The sequence below is a fragment of the Anomaloglossus baeobatrachus genome, chromosome 4, assembly GCF_048569485.1.
Source record: "Anomaloglossus baeobatrachus isolate aAnoBae1 chromosome 4, aAnoBae1.hap1, whole genome shotgun sequence".
NCBI lineage: Eukaryota > Metazoa > Chordata > Amphibia > Anura > Aromobatidae > Anomaloglossus > Anomaloglossus baeobatrachus.
The window spans coordinates 644,296,561-644,323,924 of NC_134356.1; the positions used below are offsets into that span (position 1 = coordinate 644,296,561).

At 43.7% G+C, this 27,364-nt stretch overlaps 1 protein-coding gene across 1 annotated transcript in view; it reads left to right on the forward strand.

Moving 5' to 3' along the window:
* Positions 1-26,875, forward strand: part of LOC142304255 (zinc metalloproteinase-disintegrin-like VAP1) — a 78,315-nt gene extending 51,440 nt beyond the window's left edge. Inside the window, exons 11-25 of the mRNA XM_075346469.1 lie at positions 106-236; positions 3,813-3,990; positions 7,322-7,411; positions 8,380-8,575; positions 12,200-12,302; positions 12,410-12,554; positions 13,125-13,205; positions 15,361-15,436; positions 17,277-17,370; positions 20,990-21,077; positions 22,317-22,385; positions 24,461-24,502; positions 24,828-24,860; positions 24,960-25,034; positions 26,247-26,875. Coding sequence (XP_075202584.1) covers positions 106-236; positions 3,813-3,990; positions 7,322-7,411; positions 8,380-8,575; positions 12,200-12,302; positions 12,410-12,554; positions 13,125-13,205; positions 15,361-15,436; positions 17,277-17,370; positions 20,990-21,077; positions 22,317-22,385; positions 24,461-24,502; positions 24,828-24,860; positions 24,960-25,034; positions 26,247-26,273 — 1,428 coding nt within the window. The 3' untranslated portion in view covers positions 26,274-26,875. The remainder of the gene's footprint in view (positions 1-105; positions 237-3,812; positions 3,991-7,321; positions 7,412-8,379; positions 8,576-12,199; positions 12,303-12,409; positions 12,555-13,124; positions 13,206-15,360; positions 15,437-17,276; positions 17,371-20,989; positions 21,078-22,316; positions 22,386-24,460; positions 24,503-24,827; positions 24,861-24,959; positions 25,035-26,246) is intronic.
* The last annotated feature ends 489 nt before the right edge of the window (positions 26,876-27,364 follow it).

Below are 27,364 nucleotides of genomic sequence, written 5' to 3' on the forward strand. Positions count from 1 at the left end.
CTATGATGAGAGATCTATTTTGTCTGCAACATTTGTAGAAACAGGGGATAAAATACCAGCGAAATTGTTCACTGTTCCATTAATTTAATGAGCTTCTTTCCACAGGACCACAGCAAGCAGCCCATTCCTGTGGGGGCCACAATTGCTCATGAGATGGGACACAACTTTGGAATGAGTCATGACACCAGCGCATGTTCCTGCTCTGCAGATTCCTGCATCATGGCACCATCTCTCAGGTGAGGATATTAGCTGGAAGTTTCATCCGTAAATCATCAAAATTCTGATTGCCATCTTGGATCTACAACAGCTATTGCCAATGCCTTAAAGGGAACTTGTCAGCAGATTTGGAGCCTATAAGCTGTGGCCACCCCCAGTGGGCTCTTATATACAGCATTCTAACATGCTGTATATAAGAGCCCAGGCTGCTGGGTAGAACGTAAAAATCACTTTATAAAACTCACCTAAACGGTCGCTGCAGTGGAGTTGGGCCTTATGGGCGTCTCCGATGCCGGCGCCTCCTGTTTCGGCCATCTTCGTATTCCTGAAGCGTGTATGCATGACGCCTCCTACGTCATACTCACTCGCCGGTCCCACGCAGGCACACTTCAATACTTTGATCTGCCCTGCTCAAGACAGATCAAAGAGCGCCTGTGCAGTACCTCAATGCCGGCGTGTGTGGATGACGTAGGACGCGTCATGCACCCCAGCTTCAGAAGAAGGACAACAAAGATGGCCAAAAGAGGAGGTGCTGGCACCGGAAAATGGAAACGCCCATATGACCCAACTGCACAGCAGTGACCATTTAGGTAAGTATTATAAAGGGATTTTTACGTTCCACACAGCGGCCTGGGCTCTTATATACAGCATGCTGGAATGCTGTATATAAGAGCCCACTGGTGGTGGCCGCAGGTTATAGGCCCCAAATCTGCTGACAGGTTCCCTTTAAAGGGGTTTTCCATCTTGTTTTAAAAAAAAACCAAACAAAGCAAGCAAGCCCTGGAAATAAATGGAAGATATACTGACCCTGGGAATCTGCTCCAGCACTACTCTTCTGATGGTATTCTTTCGACCACCAGTCACCTGACTGCTGCAGACACTGAGTGAATGCTATCGATTTCTGTTCCTGCAGAGATCTTTGGAGTGAAAAGTGGATTCTCAAGTTGGGTATACCTTCTTTTCTTAATTTATTCCCATAGTTTTCCACTGTCAGTTTTTTTAAACAAGGTGGAAAATCTGTTAAGCCAGGATCTCATTTAAATCTAAGGACTCATTGAACTGGTGGAAAGACCCTAACTTTCCCTGTAGTCAAAGCGATTTGGAAAAGGCATCTTTTTCAGGCAGATTCTGCCTGAAAAAGCACCGCACATAATGCACAGCAATGTGAAAACAACACTGCAGTGCACATGTTCCTGTCACGCACACATGGGAAAATAGGGCCTATCTCTAAACTACTGCATCTGACCCGACCTGTTACTCTGCAAACTAAAGTTCCTAGATGCACAGTCCCTGGTGACACCTATGCAGGCTGGAATAACCCTAACCGCAAACTAGGAGATGATAACACTGATCTAGCTACCTATAAGGCCGTCGAGTGTTCCTTGTACCTCCTTAGAAACCGGAGAGAGATGCAGAGCATTATAACTCTGAGTAAGGAAGGCATCCATAGATAGAAGAAATCCCAAAGTGAGAAAACACAAATCCAAAGTGGAAAAAGTCAAGTACTTGCTGCAAGAAAAAATAGCCTTCTACTACCTAACTATTGGCAGGTGAAAGATAGATGTCACAACAAAGATAATAAACCTATATGGTCTCTATCTGACTGGCATATATCCTTGGCAGTATGGCTGGAAACTCCAAGCAGGATCCCCATTGGAATATAGCCAGCAGAGAAGATCAGCAAGAGGAAGGTATAAATAGCCAAACCCATAATATGATAGGGCATACTAAATGACAATAGAAAACACCTTTTGACTGAAAAGAATGAAACAAGGAGAAAAGATAATCAGCACAGAGACAGAAACTGAACTGTGGCTTATCAGAGAAGGAAAGCGATCACACAACACAGGGTCGCTGGATCAAAACCTATGGCATGACAGCTCCATCTTGCGTCTTATCTTTTAACCCCTTCACGACATTGGAATTACCTATACATTATTGTCAGATAGGGGTTCTCAACTGATGATGCATAGGTAGTTTATGGCAGTCTCAACTGATGATGTACAGGTACGTTATGGCAATCGCTTGGGGAGTACAGGAGCTTTGTACACATGTACACTGTCAGGAACTTGGCTTACATGACAGCCAAAACCCTCACAGCCAGGAGTGGTGCCTGTAGTGCCCTGGGCTGTTAAACCCCCTAAGTGCTGTGACTGATATCGATGCCCACATTTAGGGGGCTGGGAGAGCGAGTTCGCTTCCTCTCCCGCACGATCATGACCCTCGCAATGTGATCACAGGGCACTATCGTTGCTATGGCAACATGAGGTCATCGTAATGACCTACAGGTCAGCAACCTAGGGCAAGTGTGTTGGATCATGTCAGGAGCATGGTCTGAGAGGTTTGTGTTAGTGTCTCACTGACAGGTGTAATGTATTGCAATGCTGGGGAATTGCAATACATTATATCAGCAATCAGACTAATAAAAGTTAATGTCCCAAATGGAGACTAAGTAAAAACGTTTAATAAAGCTAAAAAAATTGTAAAATTATAAAAAAAGAACAAAAAAAATGTAAAATATTATACCAATAAATACATATATTTATGTAAAATCAAAAATATACCAAAAAAGTAAACACATTTATAAAACTGTAACACTATTTAACTCCTTCAGTGAACACAGTAAAAAAAAAATAAAACTAGTAGCAAAACCCAATCTTTTCTAGAATGTCTTTTCATCATACAACTGCCAAAAAAGTGGAATAAAATGAGATCAAAAAGTCATATATAAATAAAAATGGTATCACTGAAAACATCATCTTGTCCCGTAAAAAACATGCAGCCATATAGCTCGGTCAGTGAAAAAATAAAAAAGCCATAGCTCTTAGAATACAGCAATGCACAGATGAAAACGGACTCAGGGGTGAAGGGTTAATCGCTTCAGGGTTTCGAAACACTGAATTGGTTAAAAGAAGTGAAGGCCAATTCGTCAGGCGTCCTCTACCTGAAACCACCCACTCTCTATGTTTGGAAGCACAGAGCAAAACAGGCCAGCGGCAGAGCAAGAATAACGGCAAAACCACCAGCAAAGCCACTTTTCGAATACAACCGCCAGTGTTTTCCTGGAGTGGCTTCACCTTCGAAAATACGGCAGATACGTCGCTATCTATCATCGTGTACATCTATCCCAAGAGAACATAGTGTTGTATTTGATCTAAACTCAGGTTACCTAATCATGTGGAGTCTGAATCCTAAAGGGAATCTTGGCAAACCAAGTACATACGGTAGTACTTGGTGCTCCTTTGGTGTGACCAAACAGTTGAGTGCACTTTCCCTCTTACCTAGTTCTTCATCCACCTCTTCCCCCTCCTTTGGTTCTTGTATAGGTTCTTAAATCAAAGAGGAGGGGTACAGAGATAGATGAAAAACAAGTAGGCAGGAAGGTACAATGAACTATTGATAAAAGGTGCACCACGTGCTTGGGCTTGGTTTGAACAGTCACTTTGTGGTTAGAGGCTTCCATTCAAACCATCTGGATGAGCTCTCCATCTCATTTCATTTTCCATCTAAGACAAGTATCTGGACGTTATGTGTTGACATCAGAATCCTTTTTTTTTCCACTTTTCTACCTAATTTTTTTTTATTTACCTTTACAGCTCTAACACGCCATTCCTATTTAGTTCCTGCAGCTTGACCACCTTTCAGGAGTTCATTTATGACAAGATGCCGCAGTGCATTAGAGATGTACCGTCAAAACAAAATATTTTATCCCCCGCGGTGTGCGGAAATAAATTCACAGAGGTGGGAGAAGATTGTGACTGTGGCACCGTGCAGGTAACAACTGACCCACTTCTCATTCTTCTTGTTCTTAAACAAGCCCTACTCATTCCTCTTAGACAACCCCTTTTCATTCCTCTTGTTCTTGGACAACTCCTACACATTCCTCTTGTTCTTGGACAACCCCTATTCATTATCTTGTTCTTCGACAACCCCTACTCATTCCTCTTGTTCTTGGAAAACCCCTTCTCATTCCCTTTGTTCTTGGATATCCCCTTTTCATTCATCTTGATATTGGACAACTCCTACTCATTCCTCTTGTTCTTGGACAACCTCTACTCATTCTCCTTGTTCACGCCCGTAAAAATAAATAAGCCTATACTCACCTCGGGTATGGTCGTGGTTCCAGTGATGTCTGAAGTTGCAGAGCCCACGTGATTGGTCATGGGGCTTGTGTGCCATAAGAATGACATGTGGGCCCCGGGAACGCTAAATCAGACATCAGGAACCGCTGCCGCACTGGAAGTGAGTATAAGTATAGGGAGGTAAGTATATAAATATGTTTTTTTACATTGTACACAGCGGCCTGGGCTCTTATATACAGTATTCTAGAATGCCATATACAAGGGCTCACTGGTGGTGACCGCAGCTTATAGGAGACAAATCCGGTCACAGGTTCCCTTTAAGGTATTATAATTCACCCCTTCATAACCAGGAGATTTTTTATTTTTTTACCTTAGGTTTTTTCCTCCCTTTCTTCCAAGAGTCATATTCCTAGGAGGGGGGGTTTCTGTATGAGGACTTGATTTTTGTGGGACTAGTTGCAGTTTACTTTTCAATAACATCATTCATTTTACCACACAGTGTTCTGGAAAGTGGACAAAAAAATTCCAATTCCACCATTGTTTTTAGGATTTAGATTTTACGGCTTTCATTCTGTGGTACAAATGACTGGACAACATTTAGCTCAGTATATTTATGGCAATGACAAATTTGTTTAGGTTATTTTTATATTTTAGTGGCTAGCTGATGTTTTTATATTTCGGGTGCATAAAATACAAAATAAAAAATTAGGGGTATGATTCAATAAGAAAATTTAATTTCTCCTCTTTTCATTTTTTTCTATAGGGATTGATTAATTTTATCTTCTCATAGAAGCTTTTATGAAACCAGACATTTTTTTTTCGTATTTTCTTTATTAGTGATGACCGAGCATGCTCGGCACGGCTCTATACTTGATCGAGCATCGCGGTTGCTTGAGTGTTATGCTCGAGTCCCCATCACGCATGTTTCGCTGCTGTTTTTCAGCCACTAAACTTGTGGGGATTGCTTGCCAATCAAAGTAATGCCATAGTCATATTGGCTACTGGAATTACTGTGATTGGCCAGCTGCATTGCATCATCATGTCTTATATGAGACCCGAGGGTGCCATGCCCTGCACACTTCTGTTCAGGGAGAGTTGTTGTAGGAGGGAGAGCTTAGATTAGAGCAGGCATATAGGCAGGGTTTACACTTGCTCCCTTTAGTGCCTTTCATGTGGCACTATAGGGTATTTTTAGGCTGGTTTAATTTAATGAATAAATAATTAAAAATTAAAAAAAAGCCTGGGGTCTCCCCTATCTTTGATAACTAGCCAAGGTAAAGTAGACTGTTGCGGCACAGTGGCTCAGCGGTTAGCAGTGCTGTTTTGCAGCGCTGAGGTCCTGGTTTCAAACTCCACCAAAGCCAAGATCTCCAAGGAGTTTTTATGTTCTCCTTGTGTTTGTTTCCTACAGGTTCTCCAGTTTCCTTCCACAGTCCAAAGACATACTAATAGGGAATTTAGATTGTGAGCCACAATGGGGACAGTGTTGCCAATGTATGTAAAGTGCTGTGGAATTAATGGCACTATATAAGTGAGTAAATATTATTATTAGGCTGGGAAGGTCCATGGTTATTTGGCCCTTCCCAGCCTAAAAATGGCAGCCTGGGGGCATCCATTAGTTCTGCCAATTCTTGCTCTCCCCAGTTGCCCTGATGTGGTGGCAATCGGGGTAGTATTCTTTGGGGTTGATTTCAGCTGTGTAGTGTCAGCTAACATAAAGCCCAGGATTTAGTAATAGAGAGGGGTCTATCAGACACCCACATTACCAACCCATTAAGTGTAAAGTTAAAAATACAGACACACAGGGAAAAATAGTTAATTTAAATAAAGACTCCCCCACACTATACCGTGTCACCAATTGAATAATAATAATCATATTTATAGCCCCAACAAATTCCGCAGCGCTTTACAATATAGAGGTTCATATACAATCATAAGTAACAGTTATAGAAGATACAATAATTAAAGAAAAAATAAAAACCCTGCTTGTAAGAGCTTACAATCTACAATAGGGTGAAGTGGGGGTTATCGACCGTAATCCATTGTATAGTGGTCTCACGATGTCCCCTGAATCCATTCTCCAGCCTATGGAGCCTCGTTCAGATACCGAGGCTTCATAGGTCACTCCAGCTCAGCACCAGGCCTGGAGTTTCTTATGCATCAGTAACTTATGTAATCGCACAAGAGAAATGCTGGGTCTGGTGCTGACTAGGAGTGACTGCGTAGGTCACTCTCGGTCAGCACTCGCCCCAGAATGTCTCATGCGTGTTGATACTGACATGACCCGATCCAGGAGGATCCAGATGCAATGGCAACCAATTGGCACCCCACAGTTCTGGTTGGGATGAGGCGATAGATGCTTGAAATAGCATCCTATCGGGATTGCCACACTTCATTAAACAGTCAAAGATTGATATCGGAATTTAAAGAGAACCTTTGACTTGTTTTTTTTAATTTATGCTGAGTACCTCTGCAAATTGCCGCTATGCCCTGATTTTGCGACAGCTTTTGTTCTTTTGTTTTTTTGTGCCTCTCCATTCCAAACTTTATAATAAAGATGCAAATATTCCCTTCAATCATCTGGGCTTATATCATAGAACTTCTCTCTCTGGGCATTTCCTCTTTCTCCTCTGACTCAGCCAATCAAAACACAGCCACGCCCACGGAGAAGTTCTGTGGTACACACTCAGTTGTAGAAAGTGAAAGTTTGTATAACCGGGGATATAATTTTGTAATGCAGGGGCACAGATGAAAAAGAAAAACTGTTTCTGAATCCTCGGAGCAGCACCAATTGAAAGAGGTGCTCAGTTTAAATGAAAAAAATCAAATGAAATGTCCACTTTAAGGTGGTTAACTAGGACTTAGCTCAGATCACCAGAGATACAGGTGGTGTGAGGTGAGTTGGGTAGGGAATAAAAATCACATACTGTACCTTTTCTCCAGCCCATGCAAAATAAGTACATAATAGTAAAACTAGTAAAATAATAATAGCTCTTTTTCAAAGTTTCTTTACTATTTTGCAGGAATGCACCAATCCTTGCTGTGAGGCCACCACATGCAAGTTCAAGACTAAGGCCGAGTGTGCAGATGGGGCATGCTGCGAGAACTGCAAGGTGAGTTAAGCTCCTTATATTGGCGATATTTCAGTTTCCTATTATACTCTATGATTACTTTGTATATCTACTGTATCTTTAGTAAATGGCAGAGGTATGTACAGAATAGGGGGTTTTACAGTATAAAGCACTGCAAATCGGACCACCAAGATGGCGCGATGGTTGAGCTTTGATCTCCATGCAGTTTCCGTCACCACAAATGGATTAATTTGCATTGTTGCCATATTACATAAACATATTGTCATGCCTGCCTGGAACCACACTCTCAGGATGGCTGTCATGGATAGGCTAGAGGAAAGCCGCCCACTAAGCAGGATCCTGAGAACCCCGAAACCCTTTAACCCCTATACAGGAATTTGGAATTACTACAGGGCCCCAGAGATCGCTACTTGTGGAAGGCTGAGTCCAAGAAGAGTAGTCAGCAGGCAGTGTCAAGGAGAAAATGAAAAGGGACAAAATCGGCAGACAAGGGCAAGGTGAGGAAATCAGACTGAGTTCAACACCGGAGATGGCAACGAGGTACGAAAACGGCAGGAGAGTAGTCAGAGAGCAGGCAGAGGTCAAAGACAGGGCTAATATTCAGAACAGAATGGGAATCAGACACAAGCAGGAATACAAAACTATATCTGGCAAGGAACTGCAGACAGGAGGTGGAATTAGAAAGATGTGGTGACTTCCCATTCACTGTAGCTGAACTGTGGTAACTTGAGCTGGAAGACACACGCCACTACAGTCAGCCAGTGGCACTACAGGACCCAGTGACACCCAGCTAAGTGGATGAGCTGAGCCTGCACCCACCAGTGCCACTGGCACCGACTCCTCTCCTATCACCAGCACTGTCCACGGAAGAAAAACATCGGTGCCTGGTGATCAAAGCTGAAGTCACAGGAGTGGTCTCCGGTGAAGATGCGACACATATTCTTTGTTCATCATTTTGTTCCGTGGTTGACAGAGTTGTTTCTTGGCAGATTAAGAAAGCGGGTTCTGTGTGTCGGGCCGCCAAAGATGACTGTGATCTGGCCGATATGTGCGACGGAAAATCTCCAGAATGTACCCAGGATCGCTTTATATACAATGGTCGCCCATGCAATGATGGACAAGGGACCTGTTTTAATGGACTGTGCCCAATGCTGTCAAGCCAATGCACTCAAATATGGGGACCAGGTAAGTGAACCCTAGAGATCAGTAATTTATTTATCAGATTATCAGTTGCTTTAAACTCTACCAGTCATGTAGTTCTAACCCTGTCTAATATTAAAGAAATATGGCTGCCTTCTGTCAAAAAGGGCCAGCTCAGCCATAATAATTCAATATAACTGAGCTGCAATACCAGATGCAACCTTCAGACAGGTGTGGCACTGTTTCTAGAACAAAGCAGCCATGTTTTCCTAATCATGTACATCAAATTGAAGTGAAATAATTGTCGCCTTTAATAAAATTAAGTTCTAATTTCTATCGCCCTCTCCCATCTTCCCCTTATCCTTGAGTATCCTCCTCTATTGGGAGTAGCTAATTAACATAATATTAATTTGCATATTAATTCACAATTTCGGTATATTATTATGCACTTTTTTACTTCTGTCTAGGTAACGTTATATCGACGATTTTTTTTTTTATCCAAACCAATAGCCCTAAAGATCTATGATTCTCTGAGCTTGGGTCAAAAGAGCCATAATTAGGCCAAGACTTATGGCCTGCTCAAGGTCTTAAGGTACAATAAATCCAGACTTACCTTGGATCATACCAGCCTAAAAACGTTCTGCACCAATTAATGAAAGTGACCCTTTAATAACCAATAAAACTAGCAAAATTTCAATTTTCCTAAGGGTCAAGTGATAGCAGTGCAAATACCGAGCTCGGGTGTTCATTGCTCGAATTGAGCAGGTCAGACGCTTGGATGGGCTCGATTCAAGTAACGAGTATCTTGGAAGTCAATTGAATTTTTTTCCAAAAGCCCCTGCTTACTTGTGATTTGCAGGTTGGTGCAGAAAATAATCTGCATGATGTCAATTCTTTCAGCGGTTTTGCAACATATTTTCATCCACTGACTTCAATGAAGTTAGTCAAAAATGGTATAAAAACACAGGTGAAAAATGCACGTGCCCATTTTTGCCACTGCTTTATTCCTGCCAAGAGATGCAGACATTTTTGCAACCAAATATTCAACATTTGCACATACCCTTACAGTCTTTCTATTGGCAAGTAAACAGCACAGGTGAAAAGGCAGTGGGGTCTCCCTCGGATACTGACTGTGGACTGTCATGATTCAGGCCGGAATCTGCCTTGGCCTTGTTCTAACCCCAGTCTGGTCATGTCAGGGGTTAATCTCTCACTGCCTCATTCCTGCTTCCGGCACACTATATCTGGGTGCTGCAACTCTGCAGTGCCAGTTATAGTCTATGCCTACAACGTGTGTAGCTGGCATTGGTGAGTTCCCTGATCCATCCTACCGCATTCTCCTGACTTCCTGACACGTGTCTGTCAGCCCGTTCCCAACCCCATCTCTCCTACCTTATCCCCTTGTGTATTATGACTTCCTGGTACTTGACTTGCGCTCTGTCCCCGACCTTGGTTCTGTCTCGCCCCTTTGATATCTCCATGACTGACCAGCTCCTGACCCCGTTGTTAGTTTCTGATGCTGTGTGTGGTTTTTTTCCCTTGTACTTTGTTTGACCTCTGATTACCTATTCGGCTCGCTGACTACTCTACTGCCACCTTGTGGTTACTTCCCTGTACTACTCCTGGTTTGTTATTAGTGCAGGGTTTCTGGGCTCTACTACCACTCTGCTGCCATCTAGTGGATGTACTGCTTTAAGACATCGAATAGTACAGCGTGACAGGACCCAGGTATTCAGCCCACCTAGTCGGGTGTTTTGATGACATGTGCCTGATGGTCAGGCTGGTAGTGGTCAAGCCCCTGCTGATCTCAGTATGGCACAGGTTGCAAATGACCATTCATTTACCTAACTCTTTGCCTGGGAACTTGCAGTGCGTAGGTGCTATAAGGACTAGTTACCGGACTAGTTGTCCACCAGCAGCACGTCCACTTCCCCGTCCCTTACCGCACGCCTTGCTCATTGTAAGTTAGGTAGATATTATATATGCCTGCAAACTATCTGGTATTGAAGGGTAAGAGAAAATATGTAGCCCAAAAAAGGACTTTTGGGTATTCGTATAGAAGGACTGTAAAGGGGGCCTTACACGCTACGACATCGCTAATGCAAACTCGTTGGGGTCACGGAATTGGTGACGAACATCCGGCCGCATTAGCGATGCCGTTGCGTGTGACACCTATGAGCGATTTTGCATCATCGCAAAAACGTGCAAAATCGCTCATCGGTGACATGGGGGTCCATTCTCAAAAATCGTTACTGCAGGAGTAACGAAGTTGTTCCTCGTTCCTGTGGCAGCACACATCGCTCCGTGTGACACCGCAGGAACGAGAATCCTCTCCTTACCTGCAACCCGGCCGCTATGCGGAAGGAAGGAGGTGGGCGGGATGTTACGTCCCGCTCATCTCTGCCCCTCCGCTTCTATTGGGCTGCGGTTCAGTGACGCAGCTGTGACGTCGCTGTGACGCTGAACGAACCCTGTGTGACGGGGGTCTGGGCGATGTTGTGCGGCACGGGCAGCGATTTGCCCGTGTCGCACAACCGATGGGGGCGGGTACCCACGCTAGCAATATCGGTACCGATATCGCAGCATGTAAAGCGGCCTTTAGGCAATAAACCCTTCCTATATGCCTGCTGTAATTTAAGCTCTCCCTCCTCCAGCAGCTATCCCTACAGTGAATGCAGAATTGAAAAGCATAAATATAATGATAATAACCTAATAGGTATGAGGAAATGATTGAGCATAATATTCAATAAACGACTATATAGTAACAAAAAAAAGAGAAATAGAGCAGAGCATACAATTCTGTTGTATTAAGGCATAAACCGCCAATGAGAAGTATGCTGTAGAAAGTGTTAAGATATAGTATTCAGATAAGATAAAGATCTTGTGACATGGTGAGCCAAATTAAGCCAAATGTCGGACATGAAGGGCAGACAGGCACCTCGACGCACGTTTCATTGCGTTAGGCTTCGTCTGGAGGTGTAAGCATCATATTGCTTCCTAGGATCATACTTGGCAACCTAAGCCAAAAAAATTGTTGCCACTCCCCCCCTTTTGCCACAGGCGAAGCCCATCCACACCTCCTCAAAAACTATTTCCCTCCCTTAACTTGGGCTCTATATAATGACGTGTACAAAAATCTTTAGAGGAACACTATTTTAGGTGCACCTCGAAAGACATTTCTTCTGGTAGTTCAGGATATCTCCCTATTTTCTGGTAGATTCTTGGCCATTCCCAAAGGGCTAGTATGTGCACCTAAGATACATGTTGTATAAATAAAGCCTCTTCTCCCAGAGGTAAAACTTGAAATTCATGGACCCCCGAGCTCTCATGGTACATCCTTTGGGCCTGAGTGCAACTGCAACCTCTTCCCCTTTATACAGTTACACCCATGTCTTCACCGAGGAAGAGGACGAGTCTCTAGTGCCATTTATGGGAAGTAGCAATCCTAAAAGTCAACAGGAACGGTTTAAACACCCTTTCCAGCCAAACTTGAGCTTTCATTTGCCAACACAACTTTCGGGCAAGAGACAATTCGCATTTTTAATTTTCCTGGAGAGCATTGCATGGCGTAGAAGTCGCTGAGTCAACTTGGTGCTCTCTTCAAGGAGACACTTTACCCCTAAAATACATGTTACATCACATCTTTATCTGGACTCTCTTTGTTGCTAGGTGCAAAGGTTGCAGAAGACAGTTGTTTTAATAATAATCGAAGAGGAGTCTACTACGGGTTCTGCAAGAAAGTAGGCGAAACCTATATCGCATGTGGGAATAGGTGAGAACAAGGTCCTAGAACCTTTCTACTCAGAGCCCAAATGTAAAACTAACCATAGAGATCGTCACCGAAGGACTAAGTACTTACGTAACTTCTGTTTTATACAGTGACGTTAAGTGCGGAGTGCTCTACTGCTTCGGAGGTAATGACAGTCCCACCATTTACGCTGCTGTCGCCAAGTTTACAAACTGTCGAGGGGTTCTTGCTGAAGGTGGGATGGTTCAAAATGGAACAAAATGTGATGAAGGAAAGGTAAGTGCAAGACATGGAAGTGAAAGGAGCCTACCATTATGTTATTAGGTTGGATTTCAGTTACTGTTTTAGACTAGATTGATTATCTAAGGTGGGATCCTACAGATCAAAGATCCCTTTTAGATAAAATGGTCCTTTGAGAATGAGACGATCTCAGCGAAACGTTTGGGTAATCTGGTACCAAGCGTTGAATATTTCTACAGCACTCCCGCAGGAGAAATGAAGCATTACACAATTTGCATCGAAAACAATGTGCTGTGTTTGTTATGGCTCATTCAGATATCTGATTTTCTCGAACATGTGCTATCCGTGCTTTTGTGATAGTCTATTAGGCTGTGCACATGTCTGTGCTGATCTGATTGACAGCAGCATTTAAATGGTTAAACAGCAGCAATTGGAGCGAGCTCTGGTCACTGCTGTTGTAGGCAGATGCCAGCTGTGTGGTTCATGAGGAAAATCATCTGGGGTGGTATTTTTGGCCGCGTGACGCCTTCTACAGGATATCATTGTACAGGATGTAACATTTTCTTGATCATGGCAATGACAATTATCTGTTTGTTCTGTTCCCAGGTCTGTGCTGATGGAAAATGTATCGCGGTCAACAGCGCCTACCGGTCAGAAAACTGCTCTGCCAACTGTCCTGGACATGGGGTGAGCACGTAGCATTAGAGGAAACTGTCAGTCAGTGCGGGGCGTGGTTACAGCCAATACACAGAGCAGTGACTGAACCTGCACCGGCACCCGGCACCGCCTCCATGACTGAAACTGGAATGCTGCCAGGAGGAATGAAGTTTAATGTGCAGGCGTCAGGCAGGTTCCAATCACTATTATCGTGCAGATTAACCACATATCTGCAGGTTAATAGCATTTTTTCACATGACAGGTTCCCTTTAAAAGGTAGAAATACGTCTATGAAGTTCAGCCTAATGTGTTGATCCAGAAGAAGGCTAAAACCCCATGGGGCAGACACTAATTTCCCCATATTAGGGGGAAAATTCCTTCTCGACGTCACATACGGCAATCAGACTAGTCCCCTGGATCAACACGCAATCACAGAATCCAGCGCACATAACCATATTTTTCAAGAAAGGAACCCAGGTCTCCTTGTACTTTCGTGGTACATCGACCATTACAACATCATGTGGCAGAGAGTTCATATTCTCACTGCTCTTACAGTAAAGAATCGTCGTCTGTGATTATGATTAAACCTTGTTTCTTCCTCCTTGTCATCATTACAGATGTAAAAATTATTAGAAAGGTCTCTGTATTGCCCCCTCATAAATTTGTACATTGTAGTAAGATCACCCCTAAGCCTTCGTTTTCCCAAACTGGATAACCCCAAGTTTAAAAACCTGTCTTGGCATTGCTGTCCACCCATTGCTTTAATACAATCCTTGGATGTTCTTCTCAGCAACTGTTCTCTTGTTCTTTAACATCCGCCAAATGGTTCCATACGCCTTTTTTTAGGTGCACCCAATGTGGTCTTTACCAAAAGGGAATTGCCCACAGGATTCTCTGAGGACTTGTCTTCTGCTCTGTGAGTCAAGCCCTCTAGGTAAAGACCAGAAATACAGTATATTGGTCATAGCAAATAAAAGACCCCATATCTCTGGAACTACAGTATGTGGTGGATCTACAATACCTGTCCCTCTCCCACCACCACCACTCCCAAAATAATGGAGTACTTGAGAAGCAGCAGATTAAAACTTGGCCACTTTGGACCTTGTGATGGATCCTCCTTAAGGTGCTCACTGTAATCAGTTTCTGTCACCCGAGAATGAAAGGATCAGGGTTGGAAATTCAACATGCCCGATCCCTATTCCCAGTGACATCATATTCGGAGGAAGGTCTTATGCACATCATGTGATCAGCCGATCCCGTCAAATCGTTGGGTCCTGTCATCTTTCCTCTGATGGGCAGAGATAATCACAAGAAAAAGGAACAAACCGGACCGCATTATTTCATCACCGGGTCACTCCCATCATACACATTAGAAACCAAGGAAAGAGAAATTGGGAGTTTCTATGACCCATCATTAGTTGCAACAGTATAAATATAACACATGCTCAAACTGTTTAATAATTTAATTATTTTTATTTATCACAAAATTTTAAAAACAGTTCATTATATTCAACAACTGATTGCAAAAATCAGAGACCATAATTTTATACATAATCAAAAAATGACAGGTGAATGTGTGGACACTGTAAAAAGCCCAAAATGGAAGGGAAACCGGATAATAGAGCAACCACTGACCCAAATAGTACAGGTGTAGCAAAATAGATACGTATTATAAACGTATCTGGAGCACAAGCTCAATTATACATATATGCAGTGGAATAAAATCCAAATCAAAGCTATTCAGCACTAGGGGCATTAGGTGGCGCTCAAGCTAAAATAACCACACCAGTCTGCCCGTGCGTTCAGCAAAGATTCAGATCGCACAGTGCTCCAGACTCACCCATATTAAGTAATGTGATGCTCAATCACCGGGTCCCTTCACTCGCCCGACGTACGTTTCGAGGTAGATCTTCTTCGAGGGCAAGATCCAGAGTTCTTGCTGTTATCGAATCACATATTGTATAGTCAGGCATTGTCCATTCATGTGATCTTTCATCGACAAAAAGATGGCACTTGGGCCAAAAAAATATACCCACCCTTCCCAACATAGCGATAAATTACCGGTCAACTAACCATAGTTATCACTTACTCCAAAATTAGATAACTCTCAGTCCTGGCCCTGTGGATAGGATATATACAGTATATACATCACACTGACTTGACATCACACTATACTTTCCTTCAGGTTTGTGACCACGAGCTAAAATGTCAATGCCAAGAAGGATGGGCACCACCGGACTGTGACTCCGTCTCAGAATCAAGTAGGTATTATAACAATCTCTGTAAGACATTTTAAAAAAAAAAAACAGCACCACTTTTGTCTGTGGTCTGAGCCTGATGGTACAAATAATTGTAATTGAGGTGAATAGAGCTGAGTTGCAATACCAGACAAGGCTGTGGGGCAAAAGTGTCACTGTTACCGTGGATGGAAAGCAAGGGCACATCTGATATATATATATATATATATATGTGTGCTGCCCATGCAGCGGTCGAACCGCTCGGATCCGTGGGGGTGAGTACTCGTGGCTCGAGGGTCTCCGGACCCGGGGGCTAAGGGCCACAAGCAAATGGAAAAGCGGGTATTTACAGGGGAGATATAGTTTGTGATGCCACCTGTGGTGTAAGGCAATTAGGAGTACAGCCGCTGCGGTTGGGAGTACCCGGGGTGATGAAGTAGGGCAGCAAGATGACGTTACCCTCCACGGGTAGGGAAAGGCCCCCGGACTCTGGATGGTGTGATGGGGTGCAGGGGGAGTGCAGGCTCGCTGGTTGCAGGGGTTAATCAGGTACTCACTCAGCCATAAAGCAGACGCTGACAACATGGTAAACCAAGTCGCTGGCGTTGACGTTGCCCTCTTGGGGGAGCTCGTCTGTGTCCCGTCCCCTGCAGCACTGCCTGGTGGTCCGTGACCTGCCTCCTGGCACAGTATTTTTAGAGTGTCCTTTGTGGACCGTTAGCTTGGAGCTTTCCGGGCGCCACTCCCCACTGTGGCTAAGTAGAAGAGCTTGCTCTCAGGAGCTCACGCTTGGGATTTCAGTGGGCTGTTTGTTTGGAAAGCCCTATTCCCCTCGTTGCGCTAGTGCCCCCGATCTCTGAGCTTCGTGGGAACATTCCTTAGAGGCCCTGTCCTCCGCAGGTTAATTGCCATGTCGCCTGAAGCTTCTCCCCGACCTAGGGTCTGTGTACCCCGTCGTGCCTTCAGTCCCGGACCGGTGATTAGGCCCAGGCTGCTGACCGTCCTCCAAGACAGGTCCCAGGCACCTAGCCTCAATCCCCTGCAACCGGGGGTCCGACTCCTCTAGGTCCAGACCACCATCTACGACCTAGTCTGCTTCCCCTGGGAGCTACAACTCCCAGCTTCCTCTGAGCTCCTCACAACTCGAGGGTTCCTACTCAACTCCCAGCTCCTCACTCTCTAGGAGCTACTGCTGTTCTGCCTGTCAGCTCTGCTCTGTGCTCCACTTCCTCACTCACTGACTTCCCCCTCCCACCTCCCTGTCTGACCCCTAGGTGGACTGCCCTATTCCAGCTTAAGCAGCCCACTAGTGTGCCTGACAAGGTGTGGTGCGAGGTGTAACTAGGATTGTGTATGCTGATGGAGGCAGTACTGCAGGATGGGAACCCAGAACCATGGGGGGTTGAATCCTGCACTGGAAAAAGAGAGCGTGCAATACCCTGTGACGACCTGAGTAGTCCAGGAGTGTTACATATACCTCCGTCAAGGGGAAAACAGGTCAACATAAATATGGTGTTTGGTGGGGGGACCCACACCCAACCAACAGTATTTTTTTTAGATTGGAAGACCCCTTTAATGCCTATGTTTAGGAATGTCAATGACCCATTCAGGATGTCGATGTCCCTTCTGGCATGCCAAGTATTTCCATAATTTGTCGAAATTATGGTAAAAGTTCAACATGTAGAAAGTTCTTCTTTTGCTTACAAGATCCCAATAGCTATGGCCCTGCCTAAGTAAGATGGAGGCAGCATAAGAATTTGGTGTGATGATGAAGAATCAGAATAAGCTTCTAAATTTACACAGAGTAGAGCACAGAAGCCGAATATCCCTCTGATGGTTTTCAATATTTCTCCTGTTTTTTCAGACATTGTCATCATTGTGGTGGTCATCCTTATTGGCCTTCTTCTTCTGGTCGGACTTATCCTTATGGTCGTGTTCCGAAAGAGATGTGCGAAGAGGTAAGATGGGCTGTGCTGCGATCACCATTGGGGTTTAAAGGGTTGTTTCCGCTCCGAAAATATAGTGCTGCATAGCGCCCATTCATATCAGCCCACTCTTTTTGCTATTTTTTAAACAATTAGGGTGCAAAGATGTGTCCTATCACTAAAGAGGCAAGAAAAACCCAACGGTCTCAATGGGGGTATCACTCAGTAAAATTTGCCCATTGAGTCATCACTGTTATCACTTACTTATAGGATTCTTAAAGAGGTTGTCCACTACTTTGACATTGATAGCCTATCTTTAGGATAGGTCATCAATGTCTGATTGGCCGGGGTCCGACACCTTTGCTGATCAGCTGTTCTCTGTCCCGGCGGTGGCAGCAGACAGCTGAAAACGCTCAGTTACAGAGCTGTTCCTTCTTCTGATAGCGGCTACGGCACATCATCTCCCATTCTAATCAATAGGAGGCGGATATGCAGTACCCGACCTCAGAAAATGAGTCAGCTCTGGAACTGAGCATTTCCAGCCCCCTACTTGCGCCGCCAGGATCAAGAACAGCTCATTGGCAGGGGTGCAGGGTGTCGGACCCCGGCTAATCAGACATTAATGACCTATACTAAGGGGCACTTTGCACGCTGCGACATCGCAGGCCGATGCTGCGATGCCGAGCGTGATAGTCCCCGACCCCATCGCAACTGCGATATCCTTGTGATAGCTGCCGTAGCGAACATTATCGCTACGGCAGCTTCACATGGACTCACCTGTCCTGCGACCGTCGCTCTGGCCGGCGACCCGCCTCCTTATTAAGGGGGCGGGTCGTGCGGCGTCACTGCGACGTCACACGGCAGGCGGCCAATAGGAGCGGAGGGGCGGAGATGAGCGGGATGTAAACATCCCGCCCACCTCCTTCCTTCCGCATATCCTACGGAAGCCGCAGTGACGCCGGTAGGAGATGTTCCTCGCTCCTGCGGCTTCACACACAGCAATGTGTGCTGCCGCAGGAGCGAGGAACAACATCGGACCGTCGCGTCAGCGTAATCATGGATTACGCCGACGCTGCACCGATGATACGATTACGACGCTTTTGCGCTCGTTAATCGTATCATCGAGCCTTTACACACTACGATGTCGCATGCGATGCCGGAAGTGCGTCATTTTCAATTTGACCCCACCGACATCGCACCTGCGATGTCGTAGTGTGCAAAGTACCCCTAAGGGTAGGCCACCAATTTCAAAGTAGTGGACAACCCCTTTAATCCCTTCCCGGCATGGTCAGTTTTCCATTTTTGCATTTTCATTTTTTTCTCCCCTTCTTTGAAGAACAATAACTTTTTTTATTTCTAAGTTGACTTAATACTGGAGCATTTTGTTTTTTTTCGTGAGATGAGTTGTTTTTAATGGCGCCATTCATTTTGCCATATCATAGGAACTGAATCCCAATATTGCCATTGTTTTTTGTGTTTAGTTTTTATAGTGTTCATTGTATGGTAAAAATGATTTTGTTACATGAATCCTCAGGTCGGTACAATTACGCTAATACCCAACTTGTATAGTTTTTTTTTAGATTTTAGTGATTAAGAAACTCGTAACAAAATAAAAAATTGCTCTGTTTTGCCGTTTTATGAGACCCATAACTTTTTTAATTTTTTCTTTGATGGAGCTGGGGGAGGTCTTGTATTTTTACACGTTGACTTGTGGATTTTATTGCTACAGCTATTTTGGGGTATATACATCATTTTATAATTTATTATTCAATTTTTTAAGGGGACGTGAGATGACAAAAAACGCCAATTGAGCCTTTTGATTTTTTTTTTTAACAAATTTTATAGCTTGGAAAAAAGCCTGATTACAACTGTTTAAATTCCTCTGAGAATGACAGCTGCATCTAAACGGTTAAAAAGCAGTGATCGGAGTGAGTTCCGTGAGTGCTGTTGTTAGGGGTACTTTGCACGTTGCGACATCACTACTGCGATCTCGTCGGGGTCAAATCGAAAGTGACGCACATCCGGCACCGGTAACGACGTCGCAACGTGTAAAGCCTAGATGCACCGGTAAACGATCGCAAAAGCGCCGAAAATCGGTGATCTGTGTAGTGTCGGTCATTTTCATAATGTCGCTGCAGCGACAGGTACGATGTTGTTCGTCGTTCCTGCGGCAGCACACATCGCTGTGTATGAAGCCGCAGGAGCGAGGAACATATCCTACCTGCGTCCCGCCTGCAATGAGGAAGGAAGGAGGTGGGCGGGATGTTTACGTCCCGCTCATCTCCGCCCCTCCGCTTCTATTGGCCGCCTGCTGTGTGACGTCGCTGTGACGCCGCATGACGCGCCCCCTTAGGAAGGAGGAGGGCCGCTGGCCAGAGTGACGTCGCAGGGCAGGTAAGTGCGTGTGAAGCTGCCGTAGCGATAATGTTCGCTACGGCAGCTATCACAAGAGATTGCATCTGCGATGGGGGCGGGGACTATCGCACTCGGCATCGCTACAATCAGCTAGCGATGTCGCAACGTGCAAAGTACCCCTTAGAGGCAGGTAATAGCTGTGTAAAACAGCTGGCACCCACCATATATGGAGCGAATTCAGGTTCATATACCTGCATCCAATGTAGGATGCGCTATTAAGTCCTTTGTCAGGAAGGGCACATAAAGAGGTTGTGCAGCGCCTTGTATTTCCACATTCTGCTTGGAGAGTGTCATAATATGATGGCAGGATAGGGTGGGACAGGAGGCTGCTATGCGGTCCCTCACGCTAGGGGACTCTGGGCTATCCCTGACCTTTGGATTACCCCTGAAGGTGGAGACACCGGAGTCCCCATGTTTTACTATTCTCCTGACCAGATCTAATCTGTTACACCACCACCAAGAAAAGAAGGGGCAGGAGTATGGTGGAAACACAGATTAAGACAGACTGGGGAAAACCAAAACACAGACAAACTGCAAACTTATAGGAATAAACATTATGAAACTAAGGAGAAAAGCAGCAGGAAGGCAGCAACAAAAAGACAATAAGGGTTAACACCACAGCCCCTGACAGCAATAATGCACAACATCCACCAGTAAGTCTGATTCATATCACTTCACCAGACCAGTAAAGAGAAGCTATAGCTGGCATTAATGGAATAGTCCAGCCAGCATATATAAGAGGGGAGGGAATGTGACTGGCTCTCCCACAGCATGTGATCAAAAAGACTAACAAGCAGCCCAGCAAAGATTAACTCTTGCTAGCCTGTCTAGGTCTGTTGGCTGATGCCCGCTTCTCCCTGATCACAGACATCAGAGAAGTTAGCAGGCAGAGTGCCAGTATCTGTAGTTTCCGCAGATCCTGATGCTGCCATGACAGTTGGCGATGTCATATCTCCTTGTGACAGAGAGACACTGCTTCAAGCCAGGTAGGACAGTTGCTTAATTATAGTGACACAAGCACAGTACCTGACTGTAGTTTAATGGTTACATTGCCAGCTGTCCTGCTTACTATACTGTACGGCCTGCTGTTTAAAATAGAGATGCTACAGAAACACTTTAAGACTAGAATGGCCATAATTGGCACCAGTTAAGTAGATAAGGGCAATAAAGGATATACAGTATTGCCCACAGAATCTGTGTCCCTGATTCCATCTGATTCTTGGTTCATCTTTTCCAGGGGATCTACAGTCAGAGTAAGTGGCGCAACAAATCCATCCTTCCATCAGGCTCAAGTGAAATCTGGCTCCAACGTGTCAACACCAGAGGTAAGAGAAACGGGGGATAACAGATCCGATGAGGGGGACATAGAGTTTAACTTTGTATTCCCTTTCATTTACGATTGGACGCGCCGATGTTGTCCGTTTCCAATATTGACGAGGAATTATGTGCCTAACCTTGTCATTACATTGACCCTTTCATTTCTAAGAAGCCCTCAACCAGAGCCAGTGAATTGTTGTAAGACCTCCCATCCTTTTAGCTCACCTTCTTCAGCCTAAGTCCTGAGATGTGGTCACACTACCGATATTTAGATAAAAAAAAAGAGGGCACTCGATAAACTTATAATTAAGGCATGAATTTTATGAATAAGTCAGCATATAAGAAAAGTAAGATGGTCAACAAGTGCCGAACAGTAATAGTGCCTATCTTCTGATATGTCACTTTAGTATTTGTCATGAGGTAATATGAGAATAGCGGGAAACCAGGGCCTATAAGTTGACCCTCAGACTAGGAGGCTCTGTGCTATCTCTATTCTCAGAGATACCCCTAATGGTGGGGATATCTGAATCTCCTTCCTGGCCCTACTCCTGGCCAGGCCTGATCTTATACCACCTCCCCCAGGGGGAGCGGGGGCAAGAGTATGATTTAACCAACAGAAATAAATAAACATGGGAATCCAAAACTCCCACAGCACACACACAAACAGGTATAAGACAACAAGAGGTTAGGAGGAAAACAAGAGCAGGGTGGAAACAACGAGATAATGGGTTAACATCCACAACAACACCAAGCACAGGCTACTCTATATCCGGCAAAACTGTGAGTCCAAGAGCACACAGACCAACACAGCAGAAACTATAGTTGGCGTGGGTGGAAGATCTCCTCCAAACTAAGTATGAGAAGAACAGATGTGATAGACTTCCTTACAACATGTGATCCCAGAAGGCTAACAAAGGATAACTCTTGCTAGACTTGCTAGCCTGTCTTTTGGCAAAGAAATAGTATGGAATATCATTTTTATTAACAGTAGCATTCTCCTGCCATAAATCATTTCCATGCACCCACTAGATCAGTGTTTCTCAACTCCAGTCCTCAAGGCCCACCAACAGATCATGTTTTTAGGATTTTCAGGAATAAGTCCCTCACCTGTACAATACTAAGGAAATCCTGAAAACCTGATATTTTGGTGGACCTTGAGGACTGGAGTTGAGGAACATTGCCCTACAGTTATGCCTCTGAATTTGTTGACTACAATATTGTTTGTAATATTTTTTTTCTATAAACAGCTAAGCTCAAGAAATCTGTTTCCACCACCACCTCCACCAGTTAAGACAAAGAAACCAGAAGTGTCACAGGTACATATATTTTTCCTCTAGCAAAGTTAATACAGAGTCAGTGGGTCTTAGCGTAACATAATGAAGTAAGAGCTCATCTCCGATGAGGAGCCTTTTGTACCTAAAGGAAAATTCAGACATGGGCCAACCAGAAGAAAAGAAGGTTCTGATGGCCCAACCTCTGTCTATAAAGAGCAAACCTATATCTACTCAATACACAGTTTATGGATTAACAGGGTTTCCTGGGTTCTACATCGATGGCCTATGCTGAGCTAGAGGTCCAATCCCCATGGAACTCCATCAATCCTTAGAATGTTGGCGAGCTAATAAGTTGGGGTTCTCAAGGTAGAAATCAAGATAGTCATACTGTGATGTTTTTCCCAATGATTGTAGATGTAGAAACCTGGCACTCAAGATAAATGTGAATAGTAGTCTTTTATTTAAAAGAACTTGTAGGACAAGCACAAGCACAGACGTTTCTGTCAAAGACCTTCATCAGTGTGCGTGCAAGGGGTCTTCAGCAGGTATAGCAACTTGGCAACTGGCGTAGTCAGGTATGACGCGGTGTCCACTGAAACGTCTGTGCTTGTGCTGGTCCTACAAGTTCTTCTCAATAAAAGACCACTATGTACATTTATCTTGAGTGCCAAGTTTCTACATCTACTTGAGACGGTTTTGGACCCTACTTGAGCACCACCCCAAGTGTCGTGTGTATCAACTCACTTTCCCAATGATTGGTCATTAAGCTAAAATCCTAAATTTGATTTGGGGTTGATTCCACTTGGTTCTACTATAACAGCACCTAACAATCTAAGCTCTCTCCTAGAGGCTCTGGTCCTCTATTAGACCAGCCCAAACCTGGAAGAGTATGGGATATGTATATATAGAATTAAAGGGGTTTCACTAAGTTAGTAAGATATCACCAATACACAGAATACTGTAGATAGAACTTCCGATTATTGGGGGCTCCACTGCCAGAACCACCGCTGATCCTAAAAACATTAGTCAACTACTTACAAGTAAAATATATATATTAACAACAACCATCTACTCATGGTTAAAAATGTGGAACATTCAATATATGCATATTATTGCAAGATGATTAATTCAAATAGAATAGAAGCCACATGTAGAGCCGGACTATAAGGGCTAATCGCTAATTATTAGACTAGAAACACCGCAAGGAAAAAGCGATCAAGCGCCCATTGATATGTTACAATTTTTTTTTTTTTTATTGTGATACAGAGACACATGTAATAAGTGAAGCAAAGTAGTACAGGAACTTTAAGCCCCAAAGAAGGGTCACAGATCCCTCATATTGTAAGGCCCACAGTTGATAATTGATATTCACCCAGGTACATACATCTTTAATCCACCGATAATATGACCATATGTGCAGCCAAAAGATAAAAAATTTAGGATATATCGTAATTGAAATAACTCAATTCATACCACTTACATGGATGCCACGAGGACAATAATGGATACCAGGTGAGGAGGGAATATTGCGACCTACCCGACGGCCGTTTCAGTAACTCAAGGTTACCTTCGTCAGGGGGCGTGGTTGTATGGGCCAGATTGTGGGGTTTATAATGAACCATGTGTCCATGTGGGGCAGAGTCTCTCGCTGTATGGTGCATGCGTCACAGAAGCACACCCTGTGATTGGACACATGGTTCATTATAAACCTAACAATCTGGCCCATACAACCACGACCCCTGACAAAGGTAACCTTGAGATACTGAAACGGCCGTCGGGTAGGTCGCGGTATTCCCTCCTCACCTGGTATCCATTATTGACCTCGTGGCATCCATGTAAATGGTATGAATTGAGTTATTTCAATTACGATATATCCTGAATTTTTTATCTTTTGGCTGCACATATGGTCATATTATTAAAAAAAATTGTAACATATCAATGGGCGCTTGATCGTTTTTTCCTTGCGGTGTTTCTACACTTACAAGTAAAATGTATACTGTACAGGCAGTGTGTTTATCAGTGATTTCAGTAAATACAATAACTATTTTACTCATTTCAAGGCATCTATGAATATTTTGATATTTTTTCAGGGATATTAATCTTTATTTTCTTTACAGCCGGCAGGTCGAGATGGCTATAAAGGTCCGCAGTTCTCTACGGTAAGAACAAAAAATCCTCCTATTGATTAAAATTTTGTAGAGAACTTTCCTCTTGATCTTTTTTTATGTTTTTTACCTTGGCGATGGCTCAGGGAGTGGGGCTTCATTAAGGGGAAGAGATTTTTTGTGTGTGGTCTCCTACTTGTGAAGTTGGGAAGGGCTCCTGCTTCGGAGAGTTGCCTTACAACAAGAGTTAATGTATGAACATGGATAGGTTCAATTAGTAAAATCCAAAGAGAATAAATCAAGGTGATTAGATAAAAAATATATATATATTATTGATAAGTATTTTTACTTAGGTTTTTTTTTTTTCTTTTCTTGATAGACGACTTCAGTTGAGTTCACGAAAAAATCCCCGGTAAGAAACAAAAATGCATACGGCTACATGAGATGTTGTGTGTGTGACAATACAGAGGTGGAGCAGATAGATATTATTTGTATTTTTGTTTTGTTTCAGGCATTACTGAGACCGACTAATGCTCCACCACCGGTACCGAGCGCTAAGCCTGCTCTACCCAATCCTCCATCCAAGGTATGAATTCTCCATGTCTCACGCAATGGCACTTATATATCATGTAGTAGCTCAATGATTGGGCAACCAATGCAAAATGTACGACGCTGTGGTCACTTTAATGAGATGATCTGTAGGGTGTACGTCTGACCACTATGACCTGATATCGATGGCTTACCCTAAAGATTGTTGTTCAAGCTTTTCTCAAACATCTTTCAGCCCCTTCCTAACATCCGCCACACAAGCATGGCACATATTGGGTGCCGATGTATCAACATTGCTCAGGAGCTGAGCCTGTTCCATTCACAGTGGATGCTGGCTGTGTTATACAGTCGTCTTATGCCTCTAACAATTGTTACTGTTTAACGACTTAAAGAGGTATTTTCATCTCCAAGATCCTATCCCAATATGTAGTAGGTGTAATAATAATAATATCAAATGCCTCCGATTAGAAATGTAGTGTAGTTCTCCTGATGTAGCCATGTATCTTACCTCATGTGCAGGGCATTGCAACTTAAGTATCCATGATTACATCCACTCATATAGTGACAGATAGTTAGTTGTTCTGGTAGTAACCATGGATACCTAATCTGCATGCCACAAGGTTTCAAATGACAGAACAGGGGCTCCTAGGCTGGCCTGACTCGAGACCCTGCGCTGTCTTTTATCTTAGAAGTAGGCTTGATGGTAGACAAATCTGAGCCCCCAGCGTGACCCTGACACTTGTCCGAGTCCTGATCTTACTCCCCTTCTCCCCCACCCTTGGGGCGGAATGGAAACACAGTAACAAAACCCCATAAGAAACAACCCGGACAAAGGAGAACGAAAACTTGTACACACTGAACTCAAACACAAACGAGAGACTATACGTGTGCAGGGGAATAAAGAAAAAGGAAGGAAGTAAACACACAACAGGAGAATTTCCACACCACTCAAAATCACAACTACAGATCATCACGAACTGGTCCACCACAAAACCAGAATCTCTGGAGCTAAGCTGTAGCTATAATCGGCGCTGAGTAGTAAGATCCAGTGAAAAGATGTAAATTTTCCAAAGCTGGAGGGGATTACGGTAGAGTCCCCCTGGAGCTGCATGTTAAAGGGATTGTCTGATGAATACATTAAAGGCATATTGCCGGTCTGATCAGAGGAGTTTGATCACTGGAGAAAACTATATGTGAAAGTAACATAAATAACACCGTAGATTACATGTCATTTCTTCTCTGATTACAGGCACTGAAACCTCCTGTGAGGAATTAATATGTCAGAAGTTGGAGGGCGGTGGTGGATACACATCTATAGGAGATCCTTTTGTATGTTGTTTGTATATTTTTGTATGTTATTTGTATTTTTTTTATATGTTCTTTTCTTCAGTGACTTCAATAAACGTGCGTGCACTGAAAAAATAGGATGGGGGAATATGAGCGCCCTTTACAGAGCTGTAAATTTAGGTTACAGGGCCCCTCACCTATTTTGCCCCCTGTGCACCTGATACCATTGAAACCTCCTATAGCTTACACCCCATGATGCCCTTTTTATGCAGGGCTGATGGATGAAGGGACATCAGACAACATGAATGTAGGTCTAGTAATGAAGGGACATCAGAAAGAGTCAGGGGCACACTGATTATAATACACCCCCGTCTTCTGATTACAACTGAAACAAAGCGAAAGTTGCTGCATTTATAACATTTTCAGGATTGTAAATATATTGCAGTTTGTTGTTTTTTTGTTTGTTTTTTTTTACTGAAAGCACATTTTTACTGTATAAGATTAATGCAAAAAAAGTTGAACAGGAAAATGATTTACAGTCATATGAAAAAGTTTGGGCACCCCTATTAATGTTACCCTTTTTTCTTTATAACAATTTGGGTTTTTGCAACAGCTATTTCAGTTTCATATATCTAATAACTGATGGACTGAGTAATATTTCTGGATTGAAATGAGGTTTATTGTACTAACAGAAAATGTGCAATCCGCATTTAAACAAAATTTGACTGGTGCATAAGTATGGGCACCCTTATCAATTTCTTGATTTGAACACTCCTAACTACATTTTACTGACTTACTAAAGCACTAAATTGGTTTTGTAACCTCATTGAGCTTTGAACTTCATAGGCAGGAGTATCCAATCATGAGAAAAGGTATTTAAGGTGGCCACTTGTAAGTTGTTCTCCTATTTGAATCTCCTATGAAGAGTGGCATCATGGGCTCCTCATAACAACTCTCAAATGATCTGAAAACAAACATTATTCAACATAGTTGTTCAGGGGAAGGATACAAAAAGTTGTGTCAGAGATTTAAACTGTCAGTTTCCACTGTGAGGAACATAGTAAGGAAATGGAAGAACAC